Source organism: Mixophyes fleayi, chromosome 9, assembly GCF_038048845.1.
Source record: "Mixophyes fleayi isolate aMixFle1 chromosome 9, aMixFle1.hap1, whole genome shotgun sequence".
In the NCBI taxonomy this organism is placed as follows: domain Eukaryota; kingdom Metazoa; phylum Chordata; class Amphibia; order Anura; family Limnodynastidae; genus Mixophyes; species Mixophyes fleayi.
This window is the reverse complement of record NC_134410.1, coordinates 128,391,819-128,413,826: the sequence shown is the minus strand read 5'-3', so window position 1 is coordinate 128,413,826 and position 22,008 is coordinate 128,391,819. Positions and strand designations below refer to the sequence as shown.

The 22,008-nt window shown below is 43.0% G+C and overlaps 2 protein-coding genes across 3 annotated transcripts in view; one reads left to right on the top strand and one right to left on the bottom strand.

Annotated features, from left to right (window-relative positions):
- B3GALT9 (beta-1,3-galactosyltransferase 9) overlaps positions 1-3,147 on the top strand; it is a 3,617-nt gene extending 470 nt beyond the window's left edge. The window contains exon 2 of the mRNA XM_075186337.1: positions 1,981-3,147. Within this exon, the coding sequence (XP_075042438.1) occupies positions 1,981-3,084 (1,104 nt within the window). The 3' untranslated portion in view covers positions 3,085-3,147. The remainder of the gene's footprint in view (positions 1-1,980) is intronic.
- Positions 3,148-12,341: 9,194 nt separating this feature from the next.
- LOC142101324 (sulfotransferase 1C1-like) lies at positions 12,342-21,356 on the bottom strand. 2 transcript variants are annotated; one of them, XM_075185716.1, is made up of 8 exons: positions 21,153-21,356; positions 20,189-20,311; positions 19,305-19,373; positions 16,336-16,433; positions 16,136-16,262; positions 13,927-14,021; positions 13,510-13,690; positions 12,342-12,825 (listed from the first exon to the last, which is right to left on the bottom strand). In XM_075185716.1, exons 1-8 carry the CDS (start codon positions 21,277-21,279, stop codon positions 12,713-12,715), a joined length of 933 nt encoding a protein of 310 aa, XP_075041817.1. In that variant the 5' UTR covers positions 21,280-21,356; the 3' UTR covers positions 12,342-12,712. The 2 variants fall into 2 exon arrangements, with proteins under 2 accessions (XP_075041817.1, XP_075041818.1); XM_075185717.1 differs by lacking the exon at positions 19,305-19,373 and having other exon boundaries at positions 21,153-21,354.
- Positions 21,357-22,008: the final 652 nt, after the last annotated feature.

Below are 22,008 nucleotides of genomic sequence, written 5' to 3'. Positions count from 1 at the left end.
TCATGTGAATATCAGTGACCTTTTGGTGGTAGATCATTGCAATGGACAAACCCGTTATAATTAACCTACCTATTCTGAATTGAGTTCCTAATCTCACTACCTACCAGTACGTGCAAAGACAACTTGTTTCAGGCTACATAGGGGGGAATTCAATTAGCCGCGAAGCGTCTCCGAAACGTCCGTGAGACACGGGGTGGAGATTTGTCACAAATCCCCGCTCAGTTTCCCCTCACTCCCCGCAGAGGTACGAGGGAAAATGTGCCTGATTTCTACCGTAATTGGCGTCAATGTGCGGGGCGCGATATCCACCCACCACATCACCGGTACTTGAATTCCCCCCATTGTGGCCAGCCTGACAGTAAACCATGTACAGCTATATACACACATATACAAAACTAGTTTAATTATCTAACTTGTACATTCAAACTGTCTCGTCTACTTCTTACTATAATATATATTATATATAAACTATTATGTATAATATTTTATTTCAAACAATTTCCCCTTATTCCTACTACCTACAAAATTATATTTTATTGTATTTAAACAATTATCTATATAGTAACAGCTTGTTGGGTAATAATGAAGAGGTTTAATATACAACTAAAAATAATGTATTAGAGGAGGAGAATCCAAACAATAAACACAAAACATTTAGTATTTTGATATATCATAGAACTTATATATGGGGGGTATTCAATTGACGGCGGGATCGCCGAAAGTCCCCGCGCTCTAAAATATTACCGTTAATACGGTAATTACTCGCTGAATTTCAGCTCGCAGCTCGGAGCTCAGGGCGAGTAAATTACCGTATTAACGGTATTTACGCGCAGGATTACCATATTAACGGTAATATTTTTAGAGCGCGGGACTTTCGGCGATCCCGCCATCAATTGAATACCCCCCAGAGAGTATTAAAACTTGTACCACAATAACAGTTCTGCTTTAATCTGGAATATAAGAATTGCATTTACAGCTTGCAGCATCCACCTGTATATCCACAGTACGAGGTATCACGCGATTAGGTTACACTACATTACAGTGCCCAGTGGATCTCTCTCAGCACCAGTAATGATCTACATGGTATAATTAATTCAGGGTATCATCATCATTTATTTATATAGCGCCACTGATTCCACAGCGCTGTACAGAGAACTCACTCACATCAGTCCCTGCCCCATTGGAGCTTACAGTCTAAATTTCCTAACACACACACAGACAGAGACTAGGGTCAATTTGTTAGCAGCCAATTAACCTACCAGTATGTTTTTGGAGTGTGGGAGGAAACCAGAGTACCAGGAGGAAACCCACGCAAACACAGGGAGAACATACAAACTCCACACAGATAAGGCCATGGTCAGGAATTGAACTCATGACCCCAGTGCTGTGAGCCAGGAGTACTAACCACTGAGCCACCGTGCTGCCCAGGTATTTCTATATTTACAATAACATCACCCCAGCTCGCTTAGAGCGCACATTTTTGTACATGGGTTTTCATTTTGATAATCAGTACAAATTAACATGTAAAAATTAATTATCCTTCCTATCCTTTCAACATAATAATGAGCAGAAAAATATTCACCAATCACCACTATCAAAGTCACAGGGCAAAGACCTTTCCATAAACCTGCCCAAAATACTGAGGGTGAGTAATTTTGGTGGAGAGACAATGGGAATGAAAACCGTATCCAATGATGGACTTAAAACAAGAATGTAAACGTATAAAAAGGTTAAAATGGCACCAACACATTGTGTAGCTGTACAGAAAGCTTTATTTAGGCAGGTTAATCACTGACATAATGAAGCTTACAATCTGTCAATAACAGAGGCGAGCGAACACACTCAGTATCAGTAGGATGATTGCTTGCATTAATAAGAACTCAACATCAACCCAACCAAGTGGGAACCCATAGTTTTAAACCACACACACCCAAATCTCATAAGTTCTCCTAACTGATCATCTAACCTTGTTCCTCACAGGTGACTCTCTGCCGCCTACGTACCCATCAGTGGTGTTTTATCCTTTTCAACATTGTTCTTTTTCACGCCTTGTTGTTTGGGGCCGATTTCATGGAGGAATATTTCCTGCAGTCCGTTCCTTTCTCTTACACTGATGGAAAGTTTGTAGAAATAAGAGAGAGGGCAAGAACGCTGGACATGCACTTCTTGAAGGACAACATCTCCAAGTCCTACGTAGTTAGCGGGTCGGAACTGTGCTCTAACGGGGAGGTTTTCTTGGTCTTGTCCATCTTCAGTAGTCCTGAAAACCAGAGCAGACGGGAAAGAATCAGGAAGACCTGGGGCAACGCGACGACTCTCTACGGCCACGTCGTAATCAGCGTATTTATGTTGGGGAGCTCAGCTGTCGAATCTGTTCAACATGATGTCCTGAATGAATCACAAGTCCACATGGACATAGTGCAAGGGATTTTTCTTGATACCCATCCTAACGAGACATTTAAAACCATCATGATGATGGAATGGGTTGTGACATTCTGCCCCAATGCCAGATTCATCCTGAAAGCAGATCAACAAGTGTTCGTCAACGTAGAAAGCCTGGTTGGTTTTCTACTGAGTTTGGAGACACATACCGATGACATATACACCGGACGGGTTATCCATCAAAGCATTCCGGAAAGGGACCCACACAGCCCCAACTTTGTGCCCGTGTCATCCTATTCAGAGACATACTACCCCGATTACTGTAGTGGGTCGGCCACGGTCTTCTCCCAAGATGTGGCTAGGAAGATGTATCTAGTCTCTGACAAGGTCACCCCTGTGGTGCCCTCAGATGTTTTCATTGGCATCTGTGCTCATTGGGCAGGAGTTGTCCCCATTCACAGCTCCAGATTCTCTGGAGACCGACACATCCGATATAACCGGTGCTGTTACCAGATTATCTTCTCGTCTTCGAATGTGGATGACAAGGAACTGTCTGTGGTCTGGAAAGATCTGAAGGAAGGAGATAGATGCTCCAAGCTGGAGACATACTATGGCATGGTGTCTTGTAAAGTCTGGTCCTATCTCGACCGGATGAAATACTTTAACATGGCAAATACAAAGGATGGAGCTTGGTCTGTTTAGAGTTTCTTTCTTTCTACATATGATGTAAGGACAACTACTGACCAGTCTTTTGGATGGCCAGACGCAGTCTATGAAGGAAGACTAATATCATACAGATTTTGTCACTACAACATAAACTTTAAGCACTATCTTATCGATGGACACAATGGCACAATAACAAAGTATTACATGTAGAACTAACTTTGTTATCTTGAAAGAGACATTATAGCGAAACATGACTTTTCTTGCTGAACAGGTATCTTATTAAATAATGGAGGTGCGTGACCCCTTTAATAGATGCAGATCGCTGATTTTCACAGTGATCACTTGTTAAGAGTGTGAAAAGGGGGAGGAGTGTTTGGTACAGGTGTGGAACGTGATTGGCTGTGAGCAGCCATCTGTCACTGAAGCCCCTCCCCCTCTTCTCCCAACTGATCCCTATGAAACACTTACAATTTTAAATATGGGGAACAATAAAAGCATTGTATAGTAAATGCCAAACTTTACAGCTGAAGAACAGGAGAGGGGGTGAAGGGGCATTTGCAAGGTTAGATACAAATACGGAGTATCCGACTCAGACTAAATACAGTTTATAGAACCAATTCTGCAGCGCTGTATAGAGAATATTTGACATTCACATCAGTCCCTGTCGTATTGGAGCTTACAGTCTAAATTTACCATTGTGCGCATAAATTAGTGTTAATTTTATTAGCAGCCTGTTAACCTACCAGTATGTTTTTGGAGTGTGGGATGAAGGCCACGCAAACAAGGGGAGAACATACAAACTTCACACACATAAGTCCCTTTTTGGGAATCGAACTTATGACCCCAGCGCTGTGAGGCAGAAGTGCTAACCACTGAGCCACCTATGCTATCCAGAGATGGCAGAGAAAACAGAGTAACAGTAGACACATTATTAAATGATGCATAATATATAATAAATTTGATGTGTAACGTTTGATATGTTATAGTTAGCAGGGTTTCTGCATTATTTTTTTGGGTCCCATCAGAGATATCTAGTGTAAATTGCTTTTAGAATGGTTTCGTGACATAGCCGATTTTGGCAAATTCACATTCCGAAATGCTGCTCTATATGTATCCAAAAACAATTTTCATAGGTTTCTTCTGAACGGTACACAACCATGTATATAAAATGTATTTAAACAATTATTGAGTGAAAAAAAGTTACCTAAAAAGTTATATTAAAATATACCGTATTGTGGAACATTTTTACGGTTTGTTGGATATAAAATAAAAACATTCCTAGTTTCCATGTTATTGTTGTGAATAAGGACATGGGTCATGTAATATGTGATTTCCACTCTAATTAGGCAATATCTTACATTAACACAAGGGGTTTGAGATTACAGATCACCAGAAACACCTGGACTAATAACGTTAGAAATTATCTGGAAATTCCCAACAAATGTTAAAACATGGATTGTAATCAATCAGTGTATATTACACATAAAATGGATTTGAACATACAAGAAGCAATTAATCAAGTTCACAACATTTTCTATACAAGACTACAGAAACGTTTGTAGAAATTCATTTTTTATTTTTTTTTACACTACCATAATGCCTGCTCAATCTCTCTCCTCTGACCTAATTGCCATAGAATACAACTGAAGATGCTACTAGCTGATGAAAGACTGTTATACTTAAAGGGCTGCACGGACAGTTCTCCAATCTTTAAAAGAGAGACACATTAACCTTAATTTTAAGAATGTAAAAACAACCCCAAAATGACCGCTGCGCCCCCACTCACCTCAAAATACCCCCACATGTCCCTCACGTGCCACAAAATACCATCACGTGCCCTCAGACCGTGACTGGTACTATGATCCCACATAAACTCCAGAACTACAGCACGTGCCCCTTAGTCCTCAGCATGTGCGCCTGACATCTCCCCCATGCCACCCCCTCTCTTCTGATACCTCTCATCCACCATGTAGAGAAACAAAATAGAATGTGCTGGTTCTGTATTAAAGAACCGTTAGAGCCCCAGGAAACACGTCTGCAGCCCCCAGTGGGACATGCACCTTAGGAGGAGAATTTTCTCCTAGGTGATAGAGCAGCTTTACATAGGGAATCATTTGAATGAGGGGCACCTGGTGGTGGGAACTTCTTATATGGAGGTGACCGATACTGGGACAGAGGGAAAGTACACAGAGCAGCCACTAAATCAACATTTAATGAGTATTAAGCAACAATATAATTTTCACATAAATCAAAACAATACAAATCTACAGGTCAGTATCTTGCAATAAACTCCTGTTCACCTCTCCTGCTGAGAATTTATCTGGTCCGCATATGCACATATCTTCGTTTGGAAATCACAATTTCTAAAAAATACTACACCATATGCGCCTTTCCCTTCTGCTTTATATTATATATATTTGATTTGTAACGTTTGATATGTTATAGTTAGTAGGGCGCACAAGTTTCTACATTATGTCTTTGGGTCCCAACGCCCCCTCAGAGACATCTAGTGTGAGAAAGTATTTTATATTCAAGTCATTGTACCTTTAAGAGTGCTTCACATTTTAATTATAGTTTAAATCAGTGGTTCCCAAACTTTTGCAGTTCGCGGCACCCTTAGAGTCTCCAATTTTTTTCAAGGCACCCCTCCAAAATAATTATTGAGCAGTCCTGTTTTAGAATTAGTTGGGTCAAAAAAAATTAATAAGTATTTAGGTCAGGACAGAAATACTTATTTAATTGTATGCAAAAATGCCCCCTCTGCATCCAGACACTCTGCCCTCAGGCACTCTGCCCCCTCTGCATCCAGACACACTGCCCCCTCTCTCAAGATGTCCCCCCTCCTCTGCCCTCTCTCACAACGTCCCCCCTCCTCTGCCCCCTCTCACAACGTCCCCCCTCCTCTGCCCTCTCTCACAACGTCCCCCCTCCTCTGCCCTCTCTCACAATGTCCCCCCTCCTCTGCCCTCTCTCACGCTGTGTCCCCCTCCACTGCCCCTCTCACGCTGTGTCCCCCTCCACTGCCCCTCTCACGCTGTGTCCCCCTCCACTGCCCCTCTCACGCTGTGTCCCCCTCCACTGCCCCTCTCACGCTGTGTCCCCCTCCACTGCCCCTCTCACGCTGTGTCCCCCTCCACTGCCCTCTCTCACGCTGTGTCCCCCTCCACTGCCCTCTCTCACGCTGTGTCCCCCTCCACTGCCCCTCTCACGCTGTGTCCCCCTCCACTGCCCCTCTCACGCTGTGTCCCCCTCCACTGCCCCTCTCACGCTGTGTCCCCCTCCACTGCCCCGCTGTCACCCTCCTCTGCTCCTCTGTCTGCCCCGCTGTCACACTCCTCTGCCCCGCTGTCACACTCCTCTGCCCCGCTGTCACACTCCTCTGCCCCGCTGTCACACTCCTCTGCCGCGAGCCAGCCATAGAAAAAAAACAAAGAGCACATAAACTTACCAATCCGTGCGGCGCCGGAACCCAGCAGACTCCTCTCTCCCGCAGCTGTTACTGACGTCGATATTCAGTGACAGCTGCGGGAGAGAGGAGTCTGCTGGGTCCCGGCGCCGCACGGATTGGTAAGTTTATGTGCTCTTTGTTTTTTCCTATGGCTGGCTCGCGGCACCCCAGTGACAGCGCCGCGGCACCCCTGGGAGCCGCGGCGCACACTTTGGGAACCGCCGGTTTAAATAAAAGAAACATTGTACATGTTGAAATTGCCCAAAGATGTGCAGAATGTATTTTCTCAAGAGTAAAATAATGCTGACATTTACAGAAATAGCTGATTTTAGATAACAATGTAACTATTAGGGTTTAGTTTTATTAACAAGTTTAAAGGACACGCAAGAACTGCAACCATGATTTGTAACAGTTATGTCCAGTTTCACAGGACATGTAGATATCTCTTTGCTCTTTGTAATATCTGCAAAGTTGGACTTTATGATTCACGCTTGTGCAGTGCTAAAATGTCTACGTGACTAAAACATTATATATAGATGATGATTTCTTTTGATAAACTCAGAGCATAGACTACAACCATATCCCGTGTTGTGTATTTCTGTTCTCCGGCCGTGAATGCAGTAAAATTTTCTATGTTTGTGTATGGACTAGCTTCAGCCCACTGGTAGAACACAATTTGTATTTGACAGGTGTAAATTGCTTTTAGAATGGTTTTTTGACATAAACGATTCTGGCAAATTCACATTCCGAAATGCTGCTCTATATGTATCCAAAAACACTTTTCATAAGTTGCTTCTGAACGGTAGGTACAGAACTATGTATATAAAATGTATTTAAACAATTATTGAGTGAAATAAAGTTTACTAAAAAGATATATTAAGAAATAACATATTGTGGAACATTTTTACTGTTTGATGGAGATGGATATAGATATAGATATACATATATATAAAAACATCTGTAGTGTTCCATGTTATTGTTGTGAATAAGGACATGTATCATGTAATATTCATGTAACATGTTGTCGATATAACATAAATCCTCAATACAGACAGAGCTGGGATTTCCACTGGTAATTAGGCAATAAGTTACATTAAAACGAGGGGTTTGAGAATGCAGATCACCGGAAACATCTGGGGGTAAATAGATCAAGCTGAGAATTTCCAGGGGGTTCGAAAAGTGGAGATGTTGCCTATAGCAACCAGTCAAATTGTAGTTATTTATTTAGTACATTCTAGAAAATAGCAGCTAGAATCTAATTGGTTGTTATAGGCAACATCTCCACTTTTCAAACTTGACAGAAACTCTCAGCTTGATAAATTTACCCCCTGGACTGATAACATTAGAAATGAATGGGAAATCCAGACAAACAGATCATTATCTCATTCCTTGGCGACAAATGTTACAGTGAAATTAAATGGTAAAACATGGATTGTAATCAATCAATATATGTTAGGCATAAAATGGATTTGAACATACAAGAAGCAATTAAGCAAGTTCTCAACATGTTCTATACAAGACCTACAGCAACTTTTGTAGAATATTTTTTTTGTAATTTTTACACTGCCATAATGCCTGCTCAATCTCTCTCCACTGCCTAATTGCCATGGAATACAACTGAAGATGCTACTAGCTGATAAAAAGACTCTGGGATAGACAGTCTGCAGAAGAATATTAGTGATGGGCGACCTGTTATACTTAAAGGGCTGCAGGTACGGTTCTCCAACCTTCAAAATGTCCACACATTACCCTTCAATTTAATAATGTAAAAACAACCCCAAAATGACCTCTGCACTCAAATCACTCATCCACCACATGCCCCTGACTTGCCATAAAATGGCATCACGTGCCCTCAGACCATCACTGGTACTATGATCCCACATAACCTCCAGAACTACAGCACATGCCCCTGACATCTCCCCCCCATGTCACCCCCTCCCTCCTCATACCGCTCATCCACCATCATATAGGGAAACAAAATAGAATATGCTGGTTCTGTATTAAAGAACCGTTAGAGCCCAGGAAACACGTCTGCACCCCCCAGGGGAACAGGCACCTTAGGAGGAGAATATTCTCCTAGGTGATAGAGCAGCTTTACAAGGGACGTACTAAAAGGAATGACAGCTTCAGTCTGCTAAAAGGAATGCCAATAGAAAATTTTAATTTTAAATATATTTTAAAAAATCTTATACTTCTTAAATATATCTTACACACACTTATTGCTAAGGTACTGGGTCATGTTTTACATGTAGAATGACGGACAATTACTATGGAATGACAGCTGTTTTATAAGCCAAGTCAATGCAAAAATGTCAAAACAATTGCTTTGCTGTCATGGAAAACACCCCTATTTCTCCCATATCCCCTAATCCCACACACTAATCCCATTGCATATGCGCTCCCCCAGACCTGTACCCCACCACACAAGTCTCATAACGTGGACTGACGGACGATTAATGTGGAATGACAGCTGTCTTATACGCCATGTCAATGCAGAAATATCAGTAAAAACTTGCATTTCTTCCCAAAAAAAACACCCCTATTTCTCCCATATACCCTAATCCCACACACTAATCCCTTTGCATATACAAAAGGATTAGTGTGTGGGATTAGGGGATATGGGAGAAATAGGGGTGTTTTCCATGATAGCAAAGCAATTGTTTTGACATTTTTGCATTGACTTGGCGTATAAAACAGCTGTCATTCCATAGTAATTGTCCGTCATTCCACATGTAAAACATGACCCAGTACCTTAGCAATAAGTGTGTGAAAGATATATTTAAGAAGTATAAGATTTTTTTTAAACTATACATAAAATTACAATTTTCTATCATAGAAGACTATTGGCGTTCCTTTTAGCAGACTGAAGCTGTCATTCCTTTTAGTAGGTCCCATGTAAAGCTGCTCTATCACCTAGGAGATTATTCTCCTAGGTGAGAGAGCAGCTGTATATAGGGAATCATTAGAATGAGGGGCACCTGCTGGTGGGAACTTCTTATATGGAGGTGACTGATACTGGGACAGAGGGTGCACAGAGCAGCCAGTAAACCATCATTTAATGAGCATTCAGCATCAGTTTAATTATGCACATAAATCAAAACAATAGAAATCCATAGGTCAGTATCTTGCAATAAACTCCTGTTCACCTCTCCTGCTGAGTATAACTATACAGACTGCAGACTTCACACCAGAGCTCTGTGCATGAAATACAATATATAACATCAGACACAGAGACCTGTTGAAGGAGGTGACTGAGGTGGGACAGAGACCAGATACAACTGTACAAGGGGAAATAAATACAGTTTACAAACCACTGACCTGCAGAGCAGCAGCTGGAGCCTCAGAGGCAGGAGGGGATCCCAGAATGCACTGCACTAACTCCTCCCCCTCCTCTGATTGGTTTCCCTGCTCCCAGCAGGGTGCACAGAGGGTCACATGACCCGGAAGCCGAGAACTGTCGCCCACCAGGGTGCACAGAGGGTCACATGACCCGGAAGCCGAGAACTGTCGCCCAACAGGGTGCATGAGGAACCAATCAACCAAACTTTTTTTTATTAACCTTGATGTTGATCAGTCCTGGTGGACAGTGCAGATATAATGACCCCATAATGTGCAGCAGGGGGCTTATTAAATAAGATGGTGCAATGTGTACAAAGATACTGTAACCCGTAGCAACCAGATGTTTGCTGTCATTTTCTACACTGGTTGCCATCGGTTACAGCACAGTTGTACACAGGGGCAGTAACATTGCAAATATTCTTTGTGTTCTAGAGAGTTAAATCAACATTTTCCCTTAAGTTTATGTGTAATAAGTAGTAAAATCAGTTGCACAGAATACACTTTATTTGTTCCCGCTGAAAGTAATTTCATTTTCCTACTGGTAAAGAGTTAGGAAATTAACCTATCAGAAAAGAAGCGGTAAAAGTAATTTAAAAGACACAAACACTTTTTCATACAATTTTGTGTAAAATTATAAAGTATTTTTTTTTTAAGTATATTTTTAGATACCTCCACGTTTATTGATTGCCCTCCAGAATTCCACTCTAAGCAGTGGTCGAAGTGGGAATTTAGAAATTCGGATATGGAAATTTGAAATGATACAGGTGCTGGCTGGATGGTGCCGCAGGTAGATGCTTACGCAGCGCTGTCAGCGCCTCCTTGTTTTGGAGTCTGGGAGAACATCTGGTGCAGCTCTGGGGGGAGGTCATTACTCTCAACCTGGGGTGTCCCTGGCACAGGGCGCCCATAGTTCTACTAGCTCAGGGGAGACTGGTTGCTAAAACATTAGTTTGCAGTGGGCATATGATATCCTTTACGATGGCAGAAACAAACAGAGTAACAGGTGACAGATTATTAAATTATACATAATATAGAACATTCTCTGTACAGAATGACGTCACTGAACTGATAAAAAAAAAATATATATATATACATTTATTTTTGATAAGTCAATCAAGATTGTATCGGTAATAGTCCAATGTAAATTCATACCCGGACACCTCCTGCAAACAACGTGGCAGTCTCCCTTCAAATTCACATGGTATACAGACGGACACATCTAAAATATAAAGCAGAAGGGAAAGGCGCATATGGTGTAGTATTTTTTAGAAATTGTGATTGCAAAACCAAGGTATGTGCATATGCGGACCAGATAAATTCTTAAAAAACTGCTCATCAGTATATAAAGTCTGGGTACTTCAATCCAATCATGTAGGTCCACACCAGCTCCGTATACTCATATAGAGAGAGAAGAGAACCAAAAATAGTGCAATAATGTAAAGCATATAAGGCAATGATATGTCCGTTTATTGCAGCTGGAAGTAACTCCTGCCAGAACTACGGAAGAGAATTTCAGTTCCGAGTGAGGTCGAGAAACTGACAAGCTTGAAAGCGTGTAAAAGTGTCATCTGCCCCAAAGCTTCCATTCCTGTTATTAGTTACGAGAAATTCCTGAAGCCGAGAACTGTCGCCCACCTGGGCGCATAAGGAATCAGTCAACCAAACTTTTTTTTATTAATCCTCATGTTTATCAGTCCTGGTGGACAGTGCAGATATAGAGACCCCGTAATGTGCAGCAGGGGGCTTATTATAGAAGATGGTGCGATGTGTACAAAGATACTGTAACCCGTAGCAACCAGACGTTTGCTGTCAGTTCTACACTGGTTGCTATCGGTTACAGCACAGTTGGACACAGGGGCAGTAACGTTGCAAATAATCTTTGTGTTCTACAGATTTAAATCAACATTTTGTCCTCATGTTTATGGGTAATACGTAGTAACCCCACAATAAGACATCAGTTTCATAAAACAGACTTTATTTCCTCTTTCTGAAAGTATTTTTTATAGTTTCCTACTGGGAAAAAAAGGTAGAAAATCAGAAAAGAAGCAGTAAAACTAATTTAAGGACTGAAAACAAAAAAATACCTTTTAATACGATTTTGTGTAAAATTATGAAATAGTTGTTTTTTATTTTAAAGAATATTTTCAGATACCTCCCCTGTTATAGATTGCGCCCCCCCAGAATAATATTGTATGCAGTGGTCGTAGTGCTGGTATGGAAATCTGAAATGACTGAATAAATAACTAATCCACGGCCATAGAAGAAGTGGAAAAATGTCAGTAAAACATTATACCATACAGATCACGAAGCCGGACGAATCCTAAATACAATTTAAAGGCACAATTTCCATTCCTCTTTTATAGATTATCGTTCAGCATGATCACAATTTAGGATGCCACGGGCTGTAACACCCCCACAGGACAGCCCCCACCAACAGCTAATCTGCATTTTTGCCTTAGACAAAGCAATCGGAGGCATCAGGCAGAGAGAGGAGCGAGGCAGCTGCTTTAAAAACTGCAATGAACCTTTATTTTTAATGCCAGAAGGGCTGGACAGGTACAATTTCACCAAATTTGTCCATCGTGTTAATCGCGTTAGTATACAGGCTGCATAATGAGGGGAAAGAGGATGTTAGTATAAGTCAGAATAGGTATGTAACAAAATGCAAAGAGCAACCAGTAACATATCAGCTTTCATTAGTCTAATCTGGCCACTGATGAAAGCTGATAGCTGATTGGTTGCTGTGTGTAAAGCAACCATAAAGGAGCATTTTGAAATAAGCCTTATAGCGAGATTCACAATATAGGTTTCCTAATGGATAAAATCATCAGGTCTCCCCCTGCAATTCTTTTTCTAACCAGAGGGGGCGCTCCATCTTCACTTTGGATCCTGAAACTTCAAAGTGGAAGACTCCATCTGTCTCTTGTAATGGTCTTCAAACACCTCCTTCTGGCGGGCCGTAAACATGGTCTTCCAGTCTCCCACCGCACCTGCCAGATGGGAAAAGAAAAACGCGTCAACGTCCATAACCTTTCCGGGCAACTATGAATATTAATGAGTATTAATGAGTGAGAACAGCCCACGCACTGGCAGGAGCATGCTCAATGCCACCAGGAGAAACTTCCTGTGACATCACACTGTGGGAAGTCTGCCAGCAGTAAGCCCATTGGCTCCAACGCCAAGAGCTTATTAACATGATGTTAAAGCAATTTAATGAACACTGTCTAGGAACACAGTTTTATAACGGGTTTTCTTGTGGATGGTGGGCATGATAAATAGTTACCAACAATGTCAAATTATTTCAGAGACACTTTAAAACGCTGCATCTAAATCACATCACACATGGTGCAAGGTAGATGGATCTTTGTGACTTATAATTCCAATTATAATATTTATTGGTATAAGAAATAAGTATTTTCAATACATACTGCATATCTCCCAATCTTGCAGCTACTCAAGTTGAGACAGACAGGGAAGGGGGTCTGAGCCTGATGGGCCACACCCCCGGGAGCGTACCCAACGCTTCAAAAGTGCTAGGCTACACCATCCCTCAAAGGACCCATTCATTGCCCGCGCACCAGTGGTAGGTGGGTCCAGCACCCTTTCAAAAAGCAGCAGTGAACAGAACATCTATCCCAACCATACAGTCTGTGGGACTATACCACACATCTCACCTTTTCGCATAAAAACAATCTTTGACTGGTCAAGAATTTCTTTGGGGAAGCCGGAGTTGTTGGCCATCGGGTTATCTCTCATATGTTCGAAAGAGCTCAGTTTTACAATCTTGTTTAGTAAATCCTCGGAGAGGTCTTTGCCCAAGAATTTCGCCACCTTCCGAATCACCTGTTGAGGGGTCTGAGAGTCGCCAAGAAAACAGAAAACGTTATCTCACAGATCATCTACGTTCCGTCCCAGCAGGAGGTAGGTGAACATTGTGTGTGCTCTCCACCAACAGAGTAATGGACAGCTTTATGGATAAACGTAGAATATCAAGTATATATGGTGTATAATTTGGGGACTGCAGGAATTGATAATAAAGATTTGATTATTAGTGCATTTAGTATTAAAAAATTGCATCATTATTTGCTCACCTTTTTCATGTCTTCAAAAAATATATACAAAACGTTGCGTTTGTCTTTCTGTTCCCAGAAGCCTTTCACGTGATCGTACCAGGACCCCCAGCCCACTGTGGAGATAGGAGACAGTGATTAAGGAACGGACAAGAAGAAAACACTTTCCACAAGTTCTGCTTAGTCCCTATATTACAGATTTTTTTAAAACGTCTTCTTCGTTAAATTTTCACTCTTCATTAATCATGTTACCCAACCCTTCCTCACTAGTCTATATTACACATCCGTAGAAAGCAATAAAAAGTGTGTTATATAAACTCTTACACAACATAAAGCCCAGAGTATCATCTTTCATCCTCCTCTCCAATATCTTACAAAGGTTTTATACGGTGTGTGCAGTTATACTCGGCCCTGTATATGGGATTTCTTGGGTACATTTACCCGTCATCTTAGAATTAATTTATGGTGCCCAAGCCAGGGGCGGACCCAGACATTTGCCCTACCCTCGGCGATTTTAGGGGGGGCGATTTAGGCCCCGCCCCCTTTATGTGTTCTAAGGCTGCCGGCGGCTGCACAGTATGTGCAGGTCCGTTCAGCAGTGAAAGTGTGCTGTCCCGCTGCTCTGATTCTGTTTAAAACACAATCAGAGCAGCCGGGCAGCACACTGTCCCTGCTGAACGGACCTGCACAGTGTGCAGCTGTCGGCAGCAAGCCCCTGGTAGGGGGGTGATCGCCCCGATGGCCCCCCCCTGCCCGAGACACAGGAAGTGGACAAGGAGAGTTTAAAGATCAGGTGACACGTTGTCATTGTTCTATTAACACGTTGTCATTATCCAGTTCTATTAACCACCTCGTTCCTCATCCTCCCAATGTTACATATCTTTTCATTGTGTAACCACATCTTGTAGTGAGACCACAGAATAACCAGAGCGTAGATTAGGTCAGGTAAATGCTGTGATGACGATCACTATTGTGACCTGTGGAGGAGTTACTCTCGAAACGAGTGTGTGGTGTTGGGCAGCACAGTAGCCTAGTGGTTAGCACTTCTGCCTCACAGCACTGGGATCATGAGTTCAATTCCCAACCATGGCCTTATCTGTGTGGAGTTTGTATGTTCTCCCCGTGTTTGCGTGGGTTTCCTCCGGATGCTCCAGTTTCCTCCCACACTCCAAAGACATACTGGTAGGTTAATTAGCTGCAATCAAAATTGACGTGTGTGCGTGTGTGGAACTGATGTGAATGAGTTCTCTGTACAGCGCGCAGGGCCGGATTAAGGGAATGGAGGCCCCTGGGCTAAGGGGCCCTCCATTCCCCGCGAGGCCCCCAATGTGAGCCGTCCGCCGCCCCCCACCCCCCGCGAGGACCCCCCCAAGCACTTACCTGTCAGTGCAGTCCTCCGTCCCGGCGCGCTGTAAGCTCCTTACTGAGGAGATCTCGCGAGAGTTCATGAACTCTCGCGAGATATCCTCAGTAAGCAGACTACAGCGCGCCGGGACAGAGGACTGCACTGACAGTACTCAGCAGCATCGATCGGGCCGGGGGCGCCCCCGCCCCCGCCCCCGACCGATCAATAATGCTGCTGAGGAGTTTGAAGGGCCCCCTGGATGCCCGAGGCCCCTGGGCTATAGCCCAGTTAGACCTCGGGTTAATCCGGCCCTGACAGCGCTGCGGAATTAGTGGCGCTATATAATAAATAAATGATGATGAGTTACGTTGGTCACTACGCCTTGAGCTCACATGTAATGTTTATGGTCTTCATCATAGAAGTGCTTTTTTTTTTTTTTTTTTCAATTTGTTCTTTAATAAATTAAAAATCGCTTGATCTATTGCCGACTATTTTTGGCAAGCGCTCTCTTACGCTTACATCATATTTGTCCGTTACACTCTTTGGACTGATTGTACACTTAGAGGAAATTCGAACAAATTGTTATTTTTTAGCCAAAGACTTTGTGTCCGCAAACATCGTGTCTGAAAATAGGGCTTAATTCTCCCATTCTTGCTAGCACCCACTGTGGTCCTATTACAGAGTAAGAATAGGTCATTCCTGAGCCAACACCCCCCAGGGTTAAAATGTAGATTGGGTAATTTTATTGACAAATCTTTTAGATATAAAGAAGTTGTTTCTTACTCATTCTTCAGATATTTACAGCTGAACATAACCTAAACCACATTCTGGATGACGTCCATAGTGAGCCCTCTCTTTCCCACGGCCCAGGACCCCTTCGCTCACCGTCTCCCTTCATAAATTGTTCCAGATAGTCCTCCCAGGACACCGGGTCAGGGTGAAACTGAACAGTTTGGTCGAAGTGGTAGTAGGACGTGGCCGTGTCCTTGGCGTTCCGGGCCACGTAGATCACCTTGAGAAGAAGACACCGCTGACATATAAACATTATTCTTATTTACCAAGAAACCATCAGGAAGAGTCGGTACCTTGCAATTGTGCTCCCAGAAACTAGGTGGGACCAGATGCACGGCCAGGTGAGACTTCAGCACCCTGGGCGAGGGCATTGCGTTCACCACTTCTATCCCTGCAATGACAAGATCCGACCAATCATAAGATATAATGACATCTTCACCAAGTCATCTGAACTATATACACATCTGTTATTTGTACTGATGTCCTACAAAGCAACTAAATTCTAAAACTGTCTGAATATGTCAGTATGTTCCTGAACTGAGGGCATTTAGAGAGATATATGTGTCTGGATCCTGGGCCCTATGTGCTGCTGGGCCACATAGCGGTTGCTAAAGTTACACAACCAATATTGCTCAAAACAAGGACGTGGATTCAATGACTATTTAAATCTTATGTTGCAAAACCATTGCAGTGTATTAACCTGCTACATAGACTGTGTGACTGCGCTGTGACATCACCATCCAATCACACACTAACCTGCTACATAGACTGTGTGACTGCGCTGTGACATCACCATCCAATCACACACTAACCTGCTACATAGACTGTGACTGCGCTCACTGTGTGACATCATCATCCAATCACACACTAACCTGCTACATAGACTGTGTGACTGCGCTGTGACATCACCATCCAATCACACACTAACCTGCTACATAGACTGTGACTGCGCTCACTGTGTGACATCATCATCCAATCACACACTAACCTGCTACATAGACTGTGTGACTGCGCTGTGACATCATCATCCAATCACACACTAACCTGCTACATAGACTGTGTGACTGCGCTCACTGTGTGACATCACCATCCAATCACACACTAACCTGCTACATAAACTGTGTGACTGCGCTGTGACATCATCGTCCAATCACACACTAACCTGCTACATAGACTGTGTGACTGCGCTCAGTGTGTGACATCACCATCCAATCACACACTAACCTGCTACATAGACTGTGTGACTGCGCTCACTGTGTGACATCACCATCCAATCACACACTAACCTGCTACATAGACTGTGTGACTGCGCTGTGACATCACCATCCAATCACAGACTAACCTGCTACATAGACTGTGTGACTGCGCTCACTGTGTGACATCATCATCCAATCACACACTAACCTGCTACATAGACTGTGTGACTGCGCTGTGACATCACCATCCAATCACACACTAACCTGCTACATAGACTGTGACTGCGCTCACTGTGTGACATCACCGTCCAATCACACACTAACCTGCTACATAAACTGTGTGACTGCGCTGTGACATCACCATCCAATCACACACTAACCTGCTACATAGACTGTGACTGCGCTGTGACATCACCATCCAATCACACACTAACCTGCTACATAGACTGTGTGACTGCGCTCACTGTGTGACATCACCATCCAATCACACACTAACCTGCTACATAGACTGTGTGACTGCGCTGTGACATCACCATCCAATCACAGACTAACCTGCTACATAGACTGTGTGACTGCGCTCACTGTGTGACATCATCATCCAATCACACACTAACCTGCTACATAGACTGTGTGACTGCGCTGTGACATCACCATCCAATCACACACTAACCTGCTACATAGACTGTGACTGCGCTCACTGTGTGACATCACCGTCCAATCACACACTAACCTGCTACATAAACTGTGTGACTGCGCTGTGACATCACCATCCAATCACACACTAACCTGCTACATAGACTGTGACTGCGCTGTGACATCACCATCCAATCACACACTAACCTGCTACATAGACTGTGTGACTGCGCTGTGACATCACCATCCAATCACACACTAACCTGCTACATAGACTGTGTGACTGCGCTGTGACATCACCATCCAATCACACACTAACCTGCTACATAGACTGTGTGACTGCGCTGTGACATCACCATCCAATCACACACTAACCTGCTACATAGACTGTGTGACTGCGCTCACTGTGTGACATCACCATCCAATCACACACTAACCTGCTACATAGACTGTGTGACTGCGCTGTGACATCACCATCCAATCACAGACTAACCTGCTACATAGACTGTGTGACTGCGCTCACTGTGTGACATCATCATCCAATCACACACTAACCTGCTACATAGACTGTGTGACTGCGCTGTGACATCACCATCCAATCACACACTAACCTGCTACATAGACTGTGACTGCGCTCACTGTGTGACATCACCGTCCAATCACACACTAACCTGCTACATAAACTGTGTGACTGCGCTGTGACATCACCATCCAATCACACACTAACCTGCTACATAGACTGTGACTGCGCTGTGACATCACCATCCAATCACACACTAACCTGCTACATAGACTGTGTGACTGCGCTGTGACATCACCATCCAATCACACACTAACCTGCTACATAGACTGTGTGACTGCGCTGTGACATCACCATCCAATCACACACTAACCTGCTACATAGACTGTGTGACTGCGCTGTGACATCACCATCCAATCACACACTAACCTGCTACATAGACTGTGTGACTGCGCTGTGACATCACCATCCAATCACACACTAACCTGCTACATAGACTGTGTGACTGCGCTGTGACATCACCATCCAATCACACACTAACCTGCTACATAAACTGTGTGACTGCGCTGTGACATCACCATCCAATCACACACTAACCTGCTACATAGACTGTGTGACTGCGCTGTGACATCACCATCCAATCACACACTAACCTGCTACATAGACTGTGTGACTGCGCTGTGACATCACCATCCAATCACACACTAACCTGCTACATAGACTGTGTGACTGCGCTGTGACATCACCATCCAATCACACACTAACCTGTTACCCTAACTCTACGTTTCCTGGCATCTGCGTAGCCTCAGGACCTGCCAACCATTGAGGGAGGGAACATTTAATGTTTAACACTGATAACCGTGATAACACTTCTGCTATTACAACATTTCATCTGGGAATGACCTGATCTCACCTCTTTCTCTGGGACCTTTCCAACCTTGTACAGAGGAACAATAGGCCCCAATATGACCTGAGAAAGTGACTACACCGCAGATTGCACCGACAAGTAGAACAATTTGCGATCAGAGACATAAACACATAATTGAGCGATGATAAAATTCACAAACATTTTTTGTAGAGTCATTGAGGCGTTTCCATATATCAGTTTATATAAAGTATCCAGATCTATCATGTCCTGGGGCGGAATACTAGATAATAATATATATGTGGGAGTGATCTTATAACGGACTATTTTATTATATCCAAGACAAGAAACTCAAGGTATATGCTGGATTATGTGCTGAATATATTACAATGTGCATTATAACAGTTCCCTTGGGAATGAACAATTTTGTGGTTATATAAGAGTTTGTGTATTAGAGTTTAAAAAACAAACAAAAAAAAACAACAGTATTCACTGAAGCACGGTGGCGTAGTGGTTAGCACTTCTGCCTCACAGCACTGGGGTCATGAGTTAAATTCCCGACCATGGCCTTATCTGGAGTTTGTATGTTCTCCTCGTGTTTGCGTGGGTTTCCTCCGGGTGCTCCGGTTTCCTCCAACACCCCAAAAACATACTGGTAGGTTAATTGGCTGCTATCAAAATTGACCCTAGTCTGTCTGTCCATCTGTATGTTCGTATCTGTATGTTAGAGAATTTAGACTGTAAGCTCCAATGGGACAGGGACTGATGTGAGTGAGTTCTCTCTACAGCGCTGCGGAATTAGTGGCGCTATATAAATAAATGGTAATAATAATAATAATCTAGAAGAGGGACTTCTCTTCACCCATCCGCTGTGTAGGTTTTGCATCGGGCTACGCACACGCAGCAAATCACAGAGCACCCTGTGCTCTTACCTGGTTTCATCAAGTGAAGGAGTTCGATAAACGGCATCCTCTCAAAAGTAGGGGCCCTCCTGCAGATCTGTTCATCTCCGTCATGCAAGATTAGATCAACGATCTCCTGCATCCAGGTGGTTCCTGTAATTCACACAGCGTTTATTAACCCAATTGTATCTGGGGCACAAAATGACCGTTCACTGTAAGACCAGAGGAATCCGAGAAGACGCTTTTATTTAGAATCGCGAAAATAATAAAAGGATTGAAAACACTTCATTGTAAAAGAGTTCTACCGCTAACAATAGGGCTAATGCACAGGGGGTGGATATGTGGAGAAAGGATTTAGAGGAAACTTTACAAATTAACTGTTTTAGATCAGGAAATTATGGATATCTATTGATCATGGGGCTTCATAGTCCCAATCTGGTGACAACAGTCTAATAGTTTTATCAGTCTATCCAAAATATGTATAATGTTTTAGTGTTTTCATATCTACTGGTTAAGTAGAATTTATTATTTACATTTCCTATGATAAGATTACACTCAGATGTTGTCTAAGCTGGTAACTAACACACAATGTTCTGTCAGCTGCTGAGCGTTGCAAAAACAATAACTAGAGATTTGCTGCTCTGGGTCGTAAGCTTATGTGGTTCTCATAGCCATAGACTGCTATTGTAAGCTTCTATGGCTCTTATATCGAGACAGTTGGTCTAGATCAGCAAACGTAGGCTTCAGGGAGCACAAACACTCCATGTTTTCCTTATCTCCTTGTTGAAACATAGGTGAAGTCATTACTGACTGACACATTGTAACAGTTCTACAAATGGGATAATTATTTCACTGGTCACCTGGAAAACCTGCCCTGTTAGGGGTCCCTGAGGACGGAGTTTGGGAAACACTGATCTAGATCGTAAGCTTCTAGGGCTCACGTACAGAATCTGTATAATGCAGTCAGAAGTTATTGAAATCTCATTGCACTCACCTGATTTGGGATAGGTGTCTATCAAGACATCTCCGTCTCTTGCCTGAAAGTTCCATATTTGCTCCCATTTGGCAGTAATGGCTTCAGCGATGGTCACACCTTCCAGGACAGTCAGCTTCCCCGGCATCGTCAGAACAAAATGTTCAGACTGACTCAGTAACGGAGTTTGCTGGATGTGTACACCACGCAGAGTGCCAAGCTGTTTTGTATTTAGTAAGATCAGCCCACAGGCAAGGGGGTGGGGGGCGTGGCTGAAATTAATACTTGGAAGACAACACCCCAAAGGCCAGAGAACATAAAAGTATATAAAGAAAAAAAAAAAAAGAAAAATGTGGGACTCCGCACATAAACTAGCAATGTTACCAGTAGACAAACTATACACCTCAAGGATAATACAACTCTATAGCTGCTAAAGGCCAACTAGGTGGAAATTTCCATAGATCCAGAAGTCCGTTATCCGTAACATACATAGAACAGGTTCTGTGTTCCTCAGATTTAGACCAGAGGGAAGTTTCAGTTCCATATTGATGCCCTTCATTACAAATTATTGAGTTCGCCTCTGCTAGATCTTATACAGGTTTCTTAATAGATATTAGGACTTCTGAAGAGACTTCGTTTGCAAGAAAGATTCTTCAATTGATCAAGAAAATCACATTTGAATATAAATTGGTTTATTGTTTTGCTTTTTATGGGTAGATCCCATATGCAAGGACCACCATGGTGTCTAAGGACACATTATCACATGCTGTGGCCACATTAATGTTACTACATTCCCTCAGGGATCAATGTATATCAGCACTGTGCAATTTAACATACAAAGGTCACACGGTTGGTCGAGTGGAGACTGAAGTGTTAC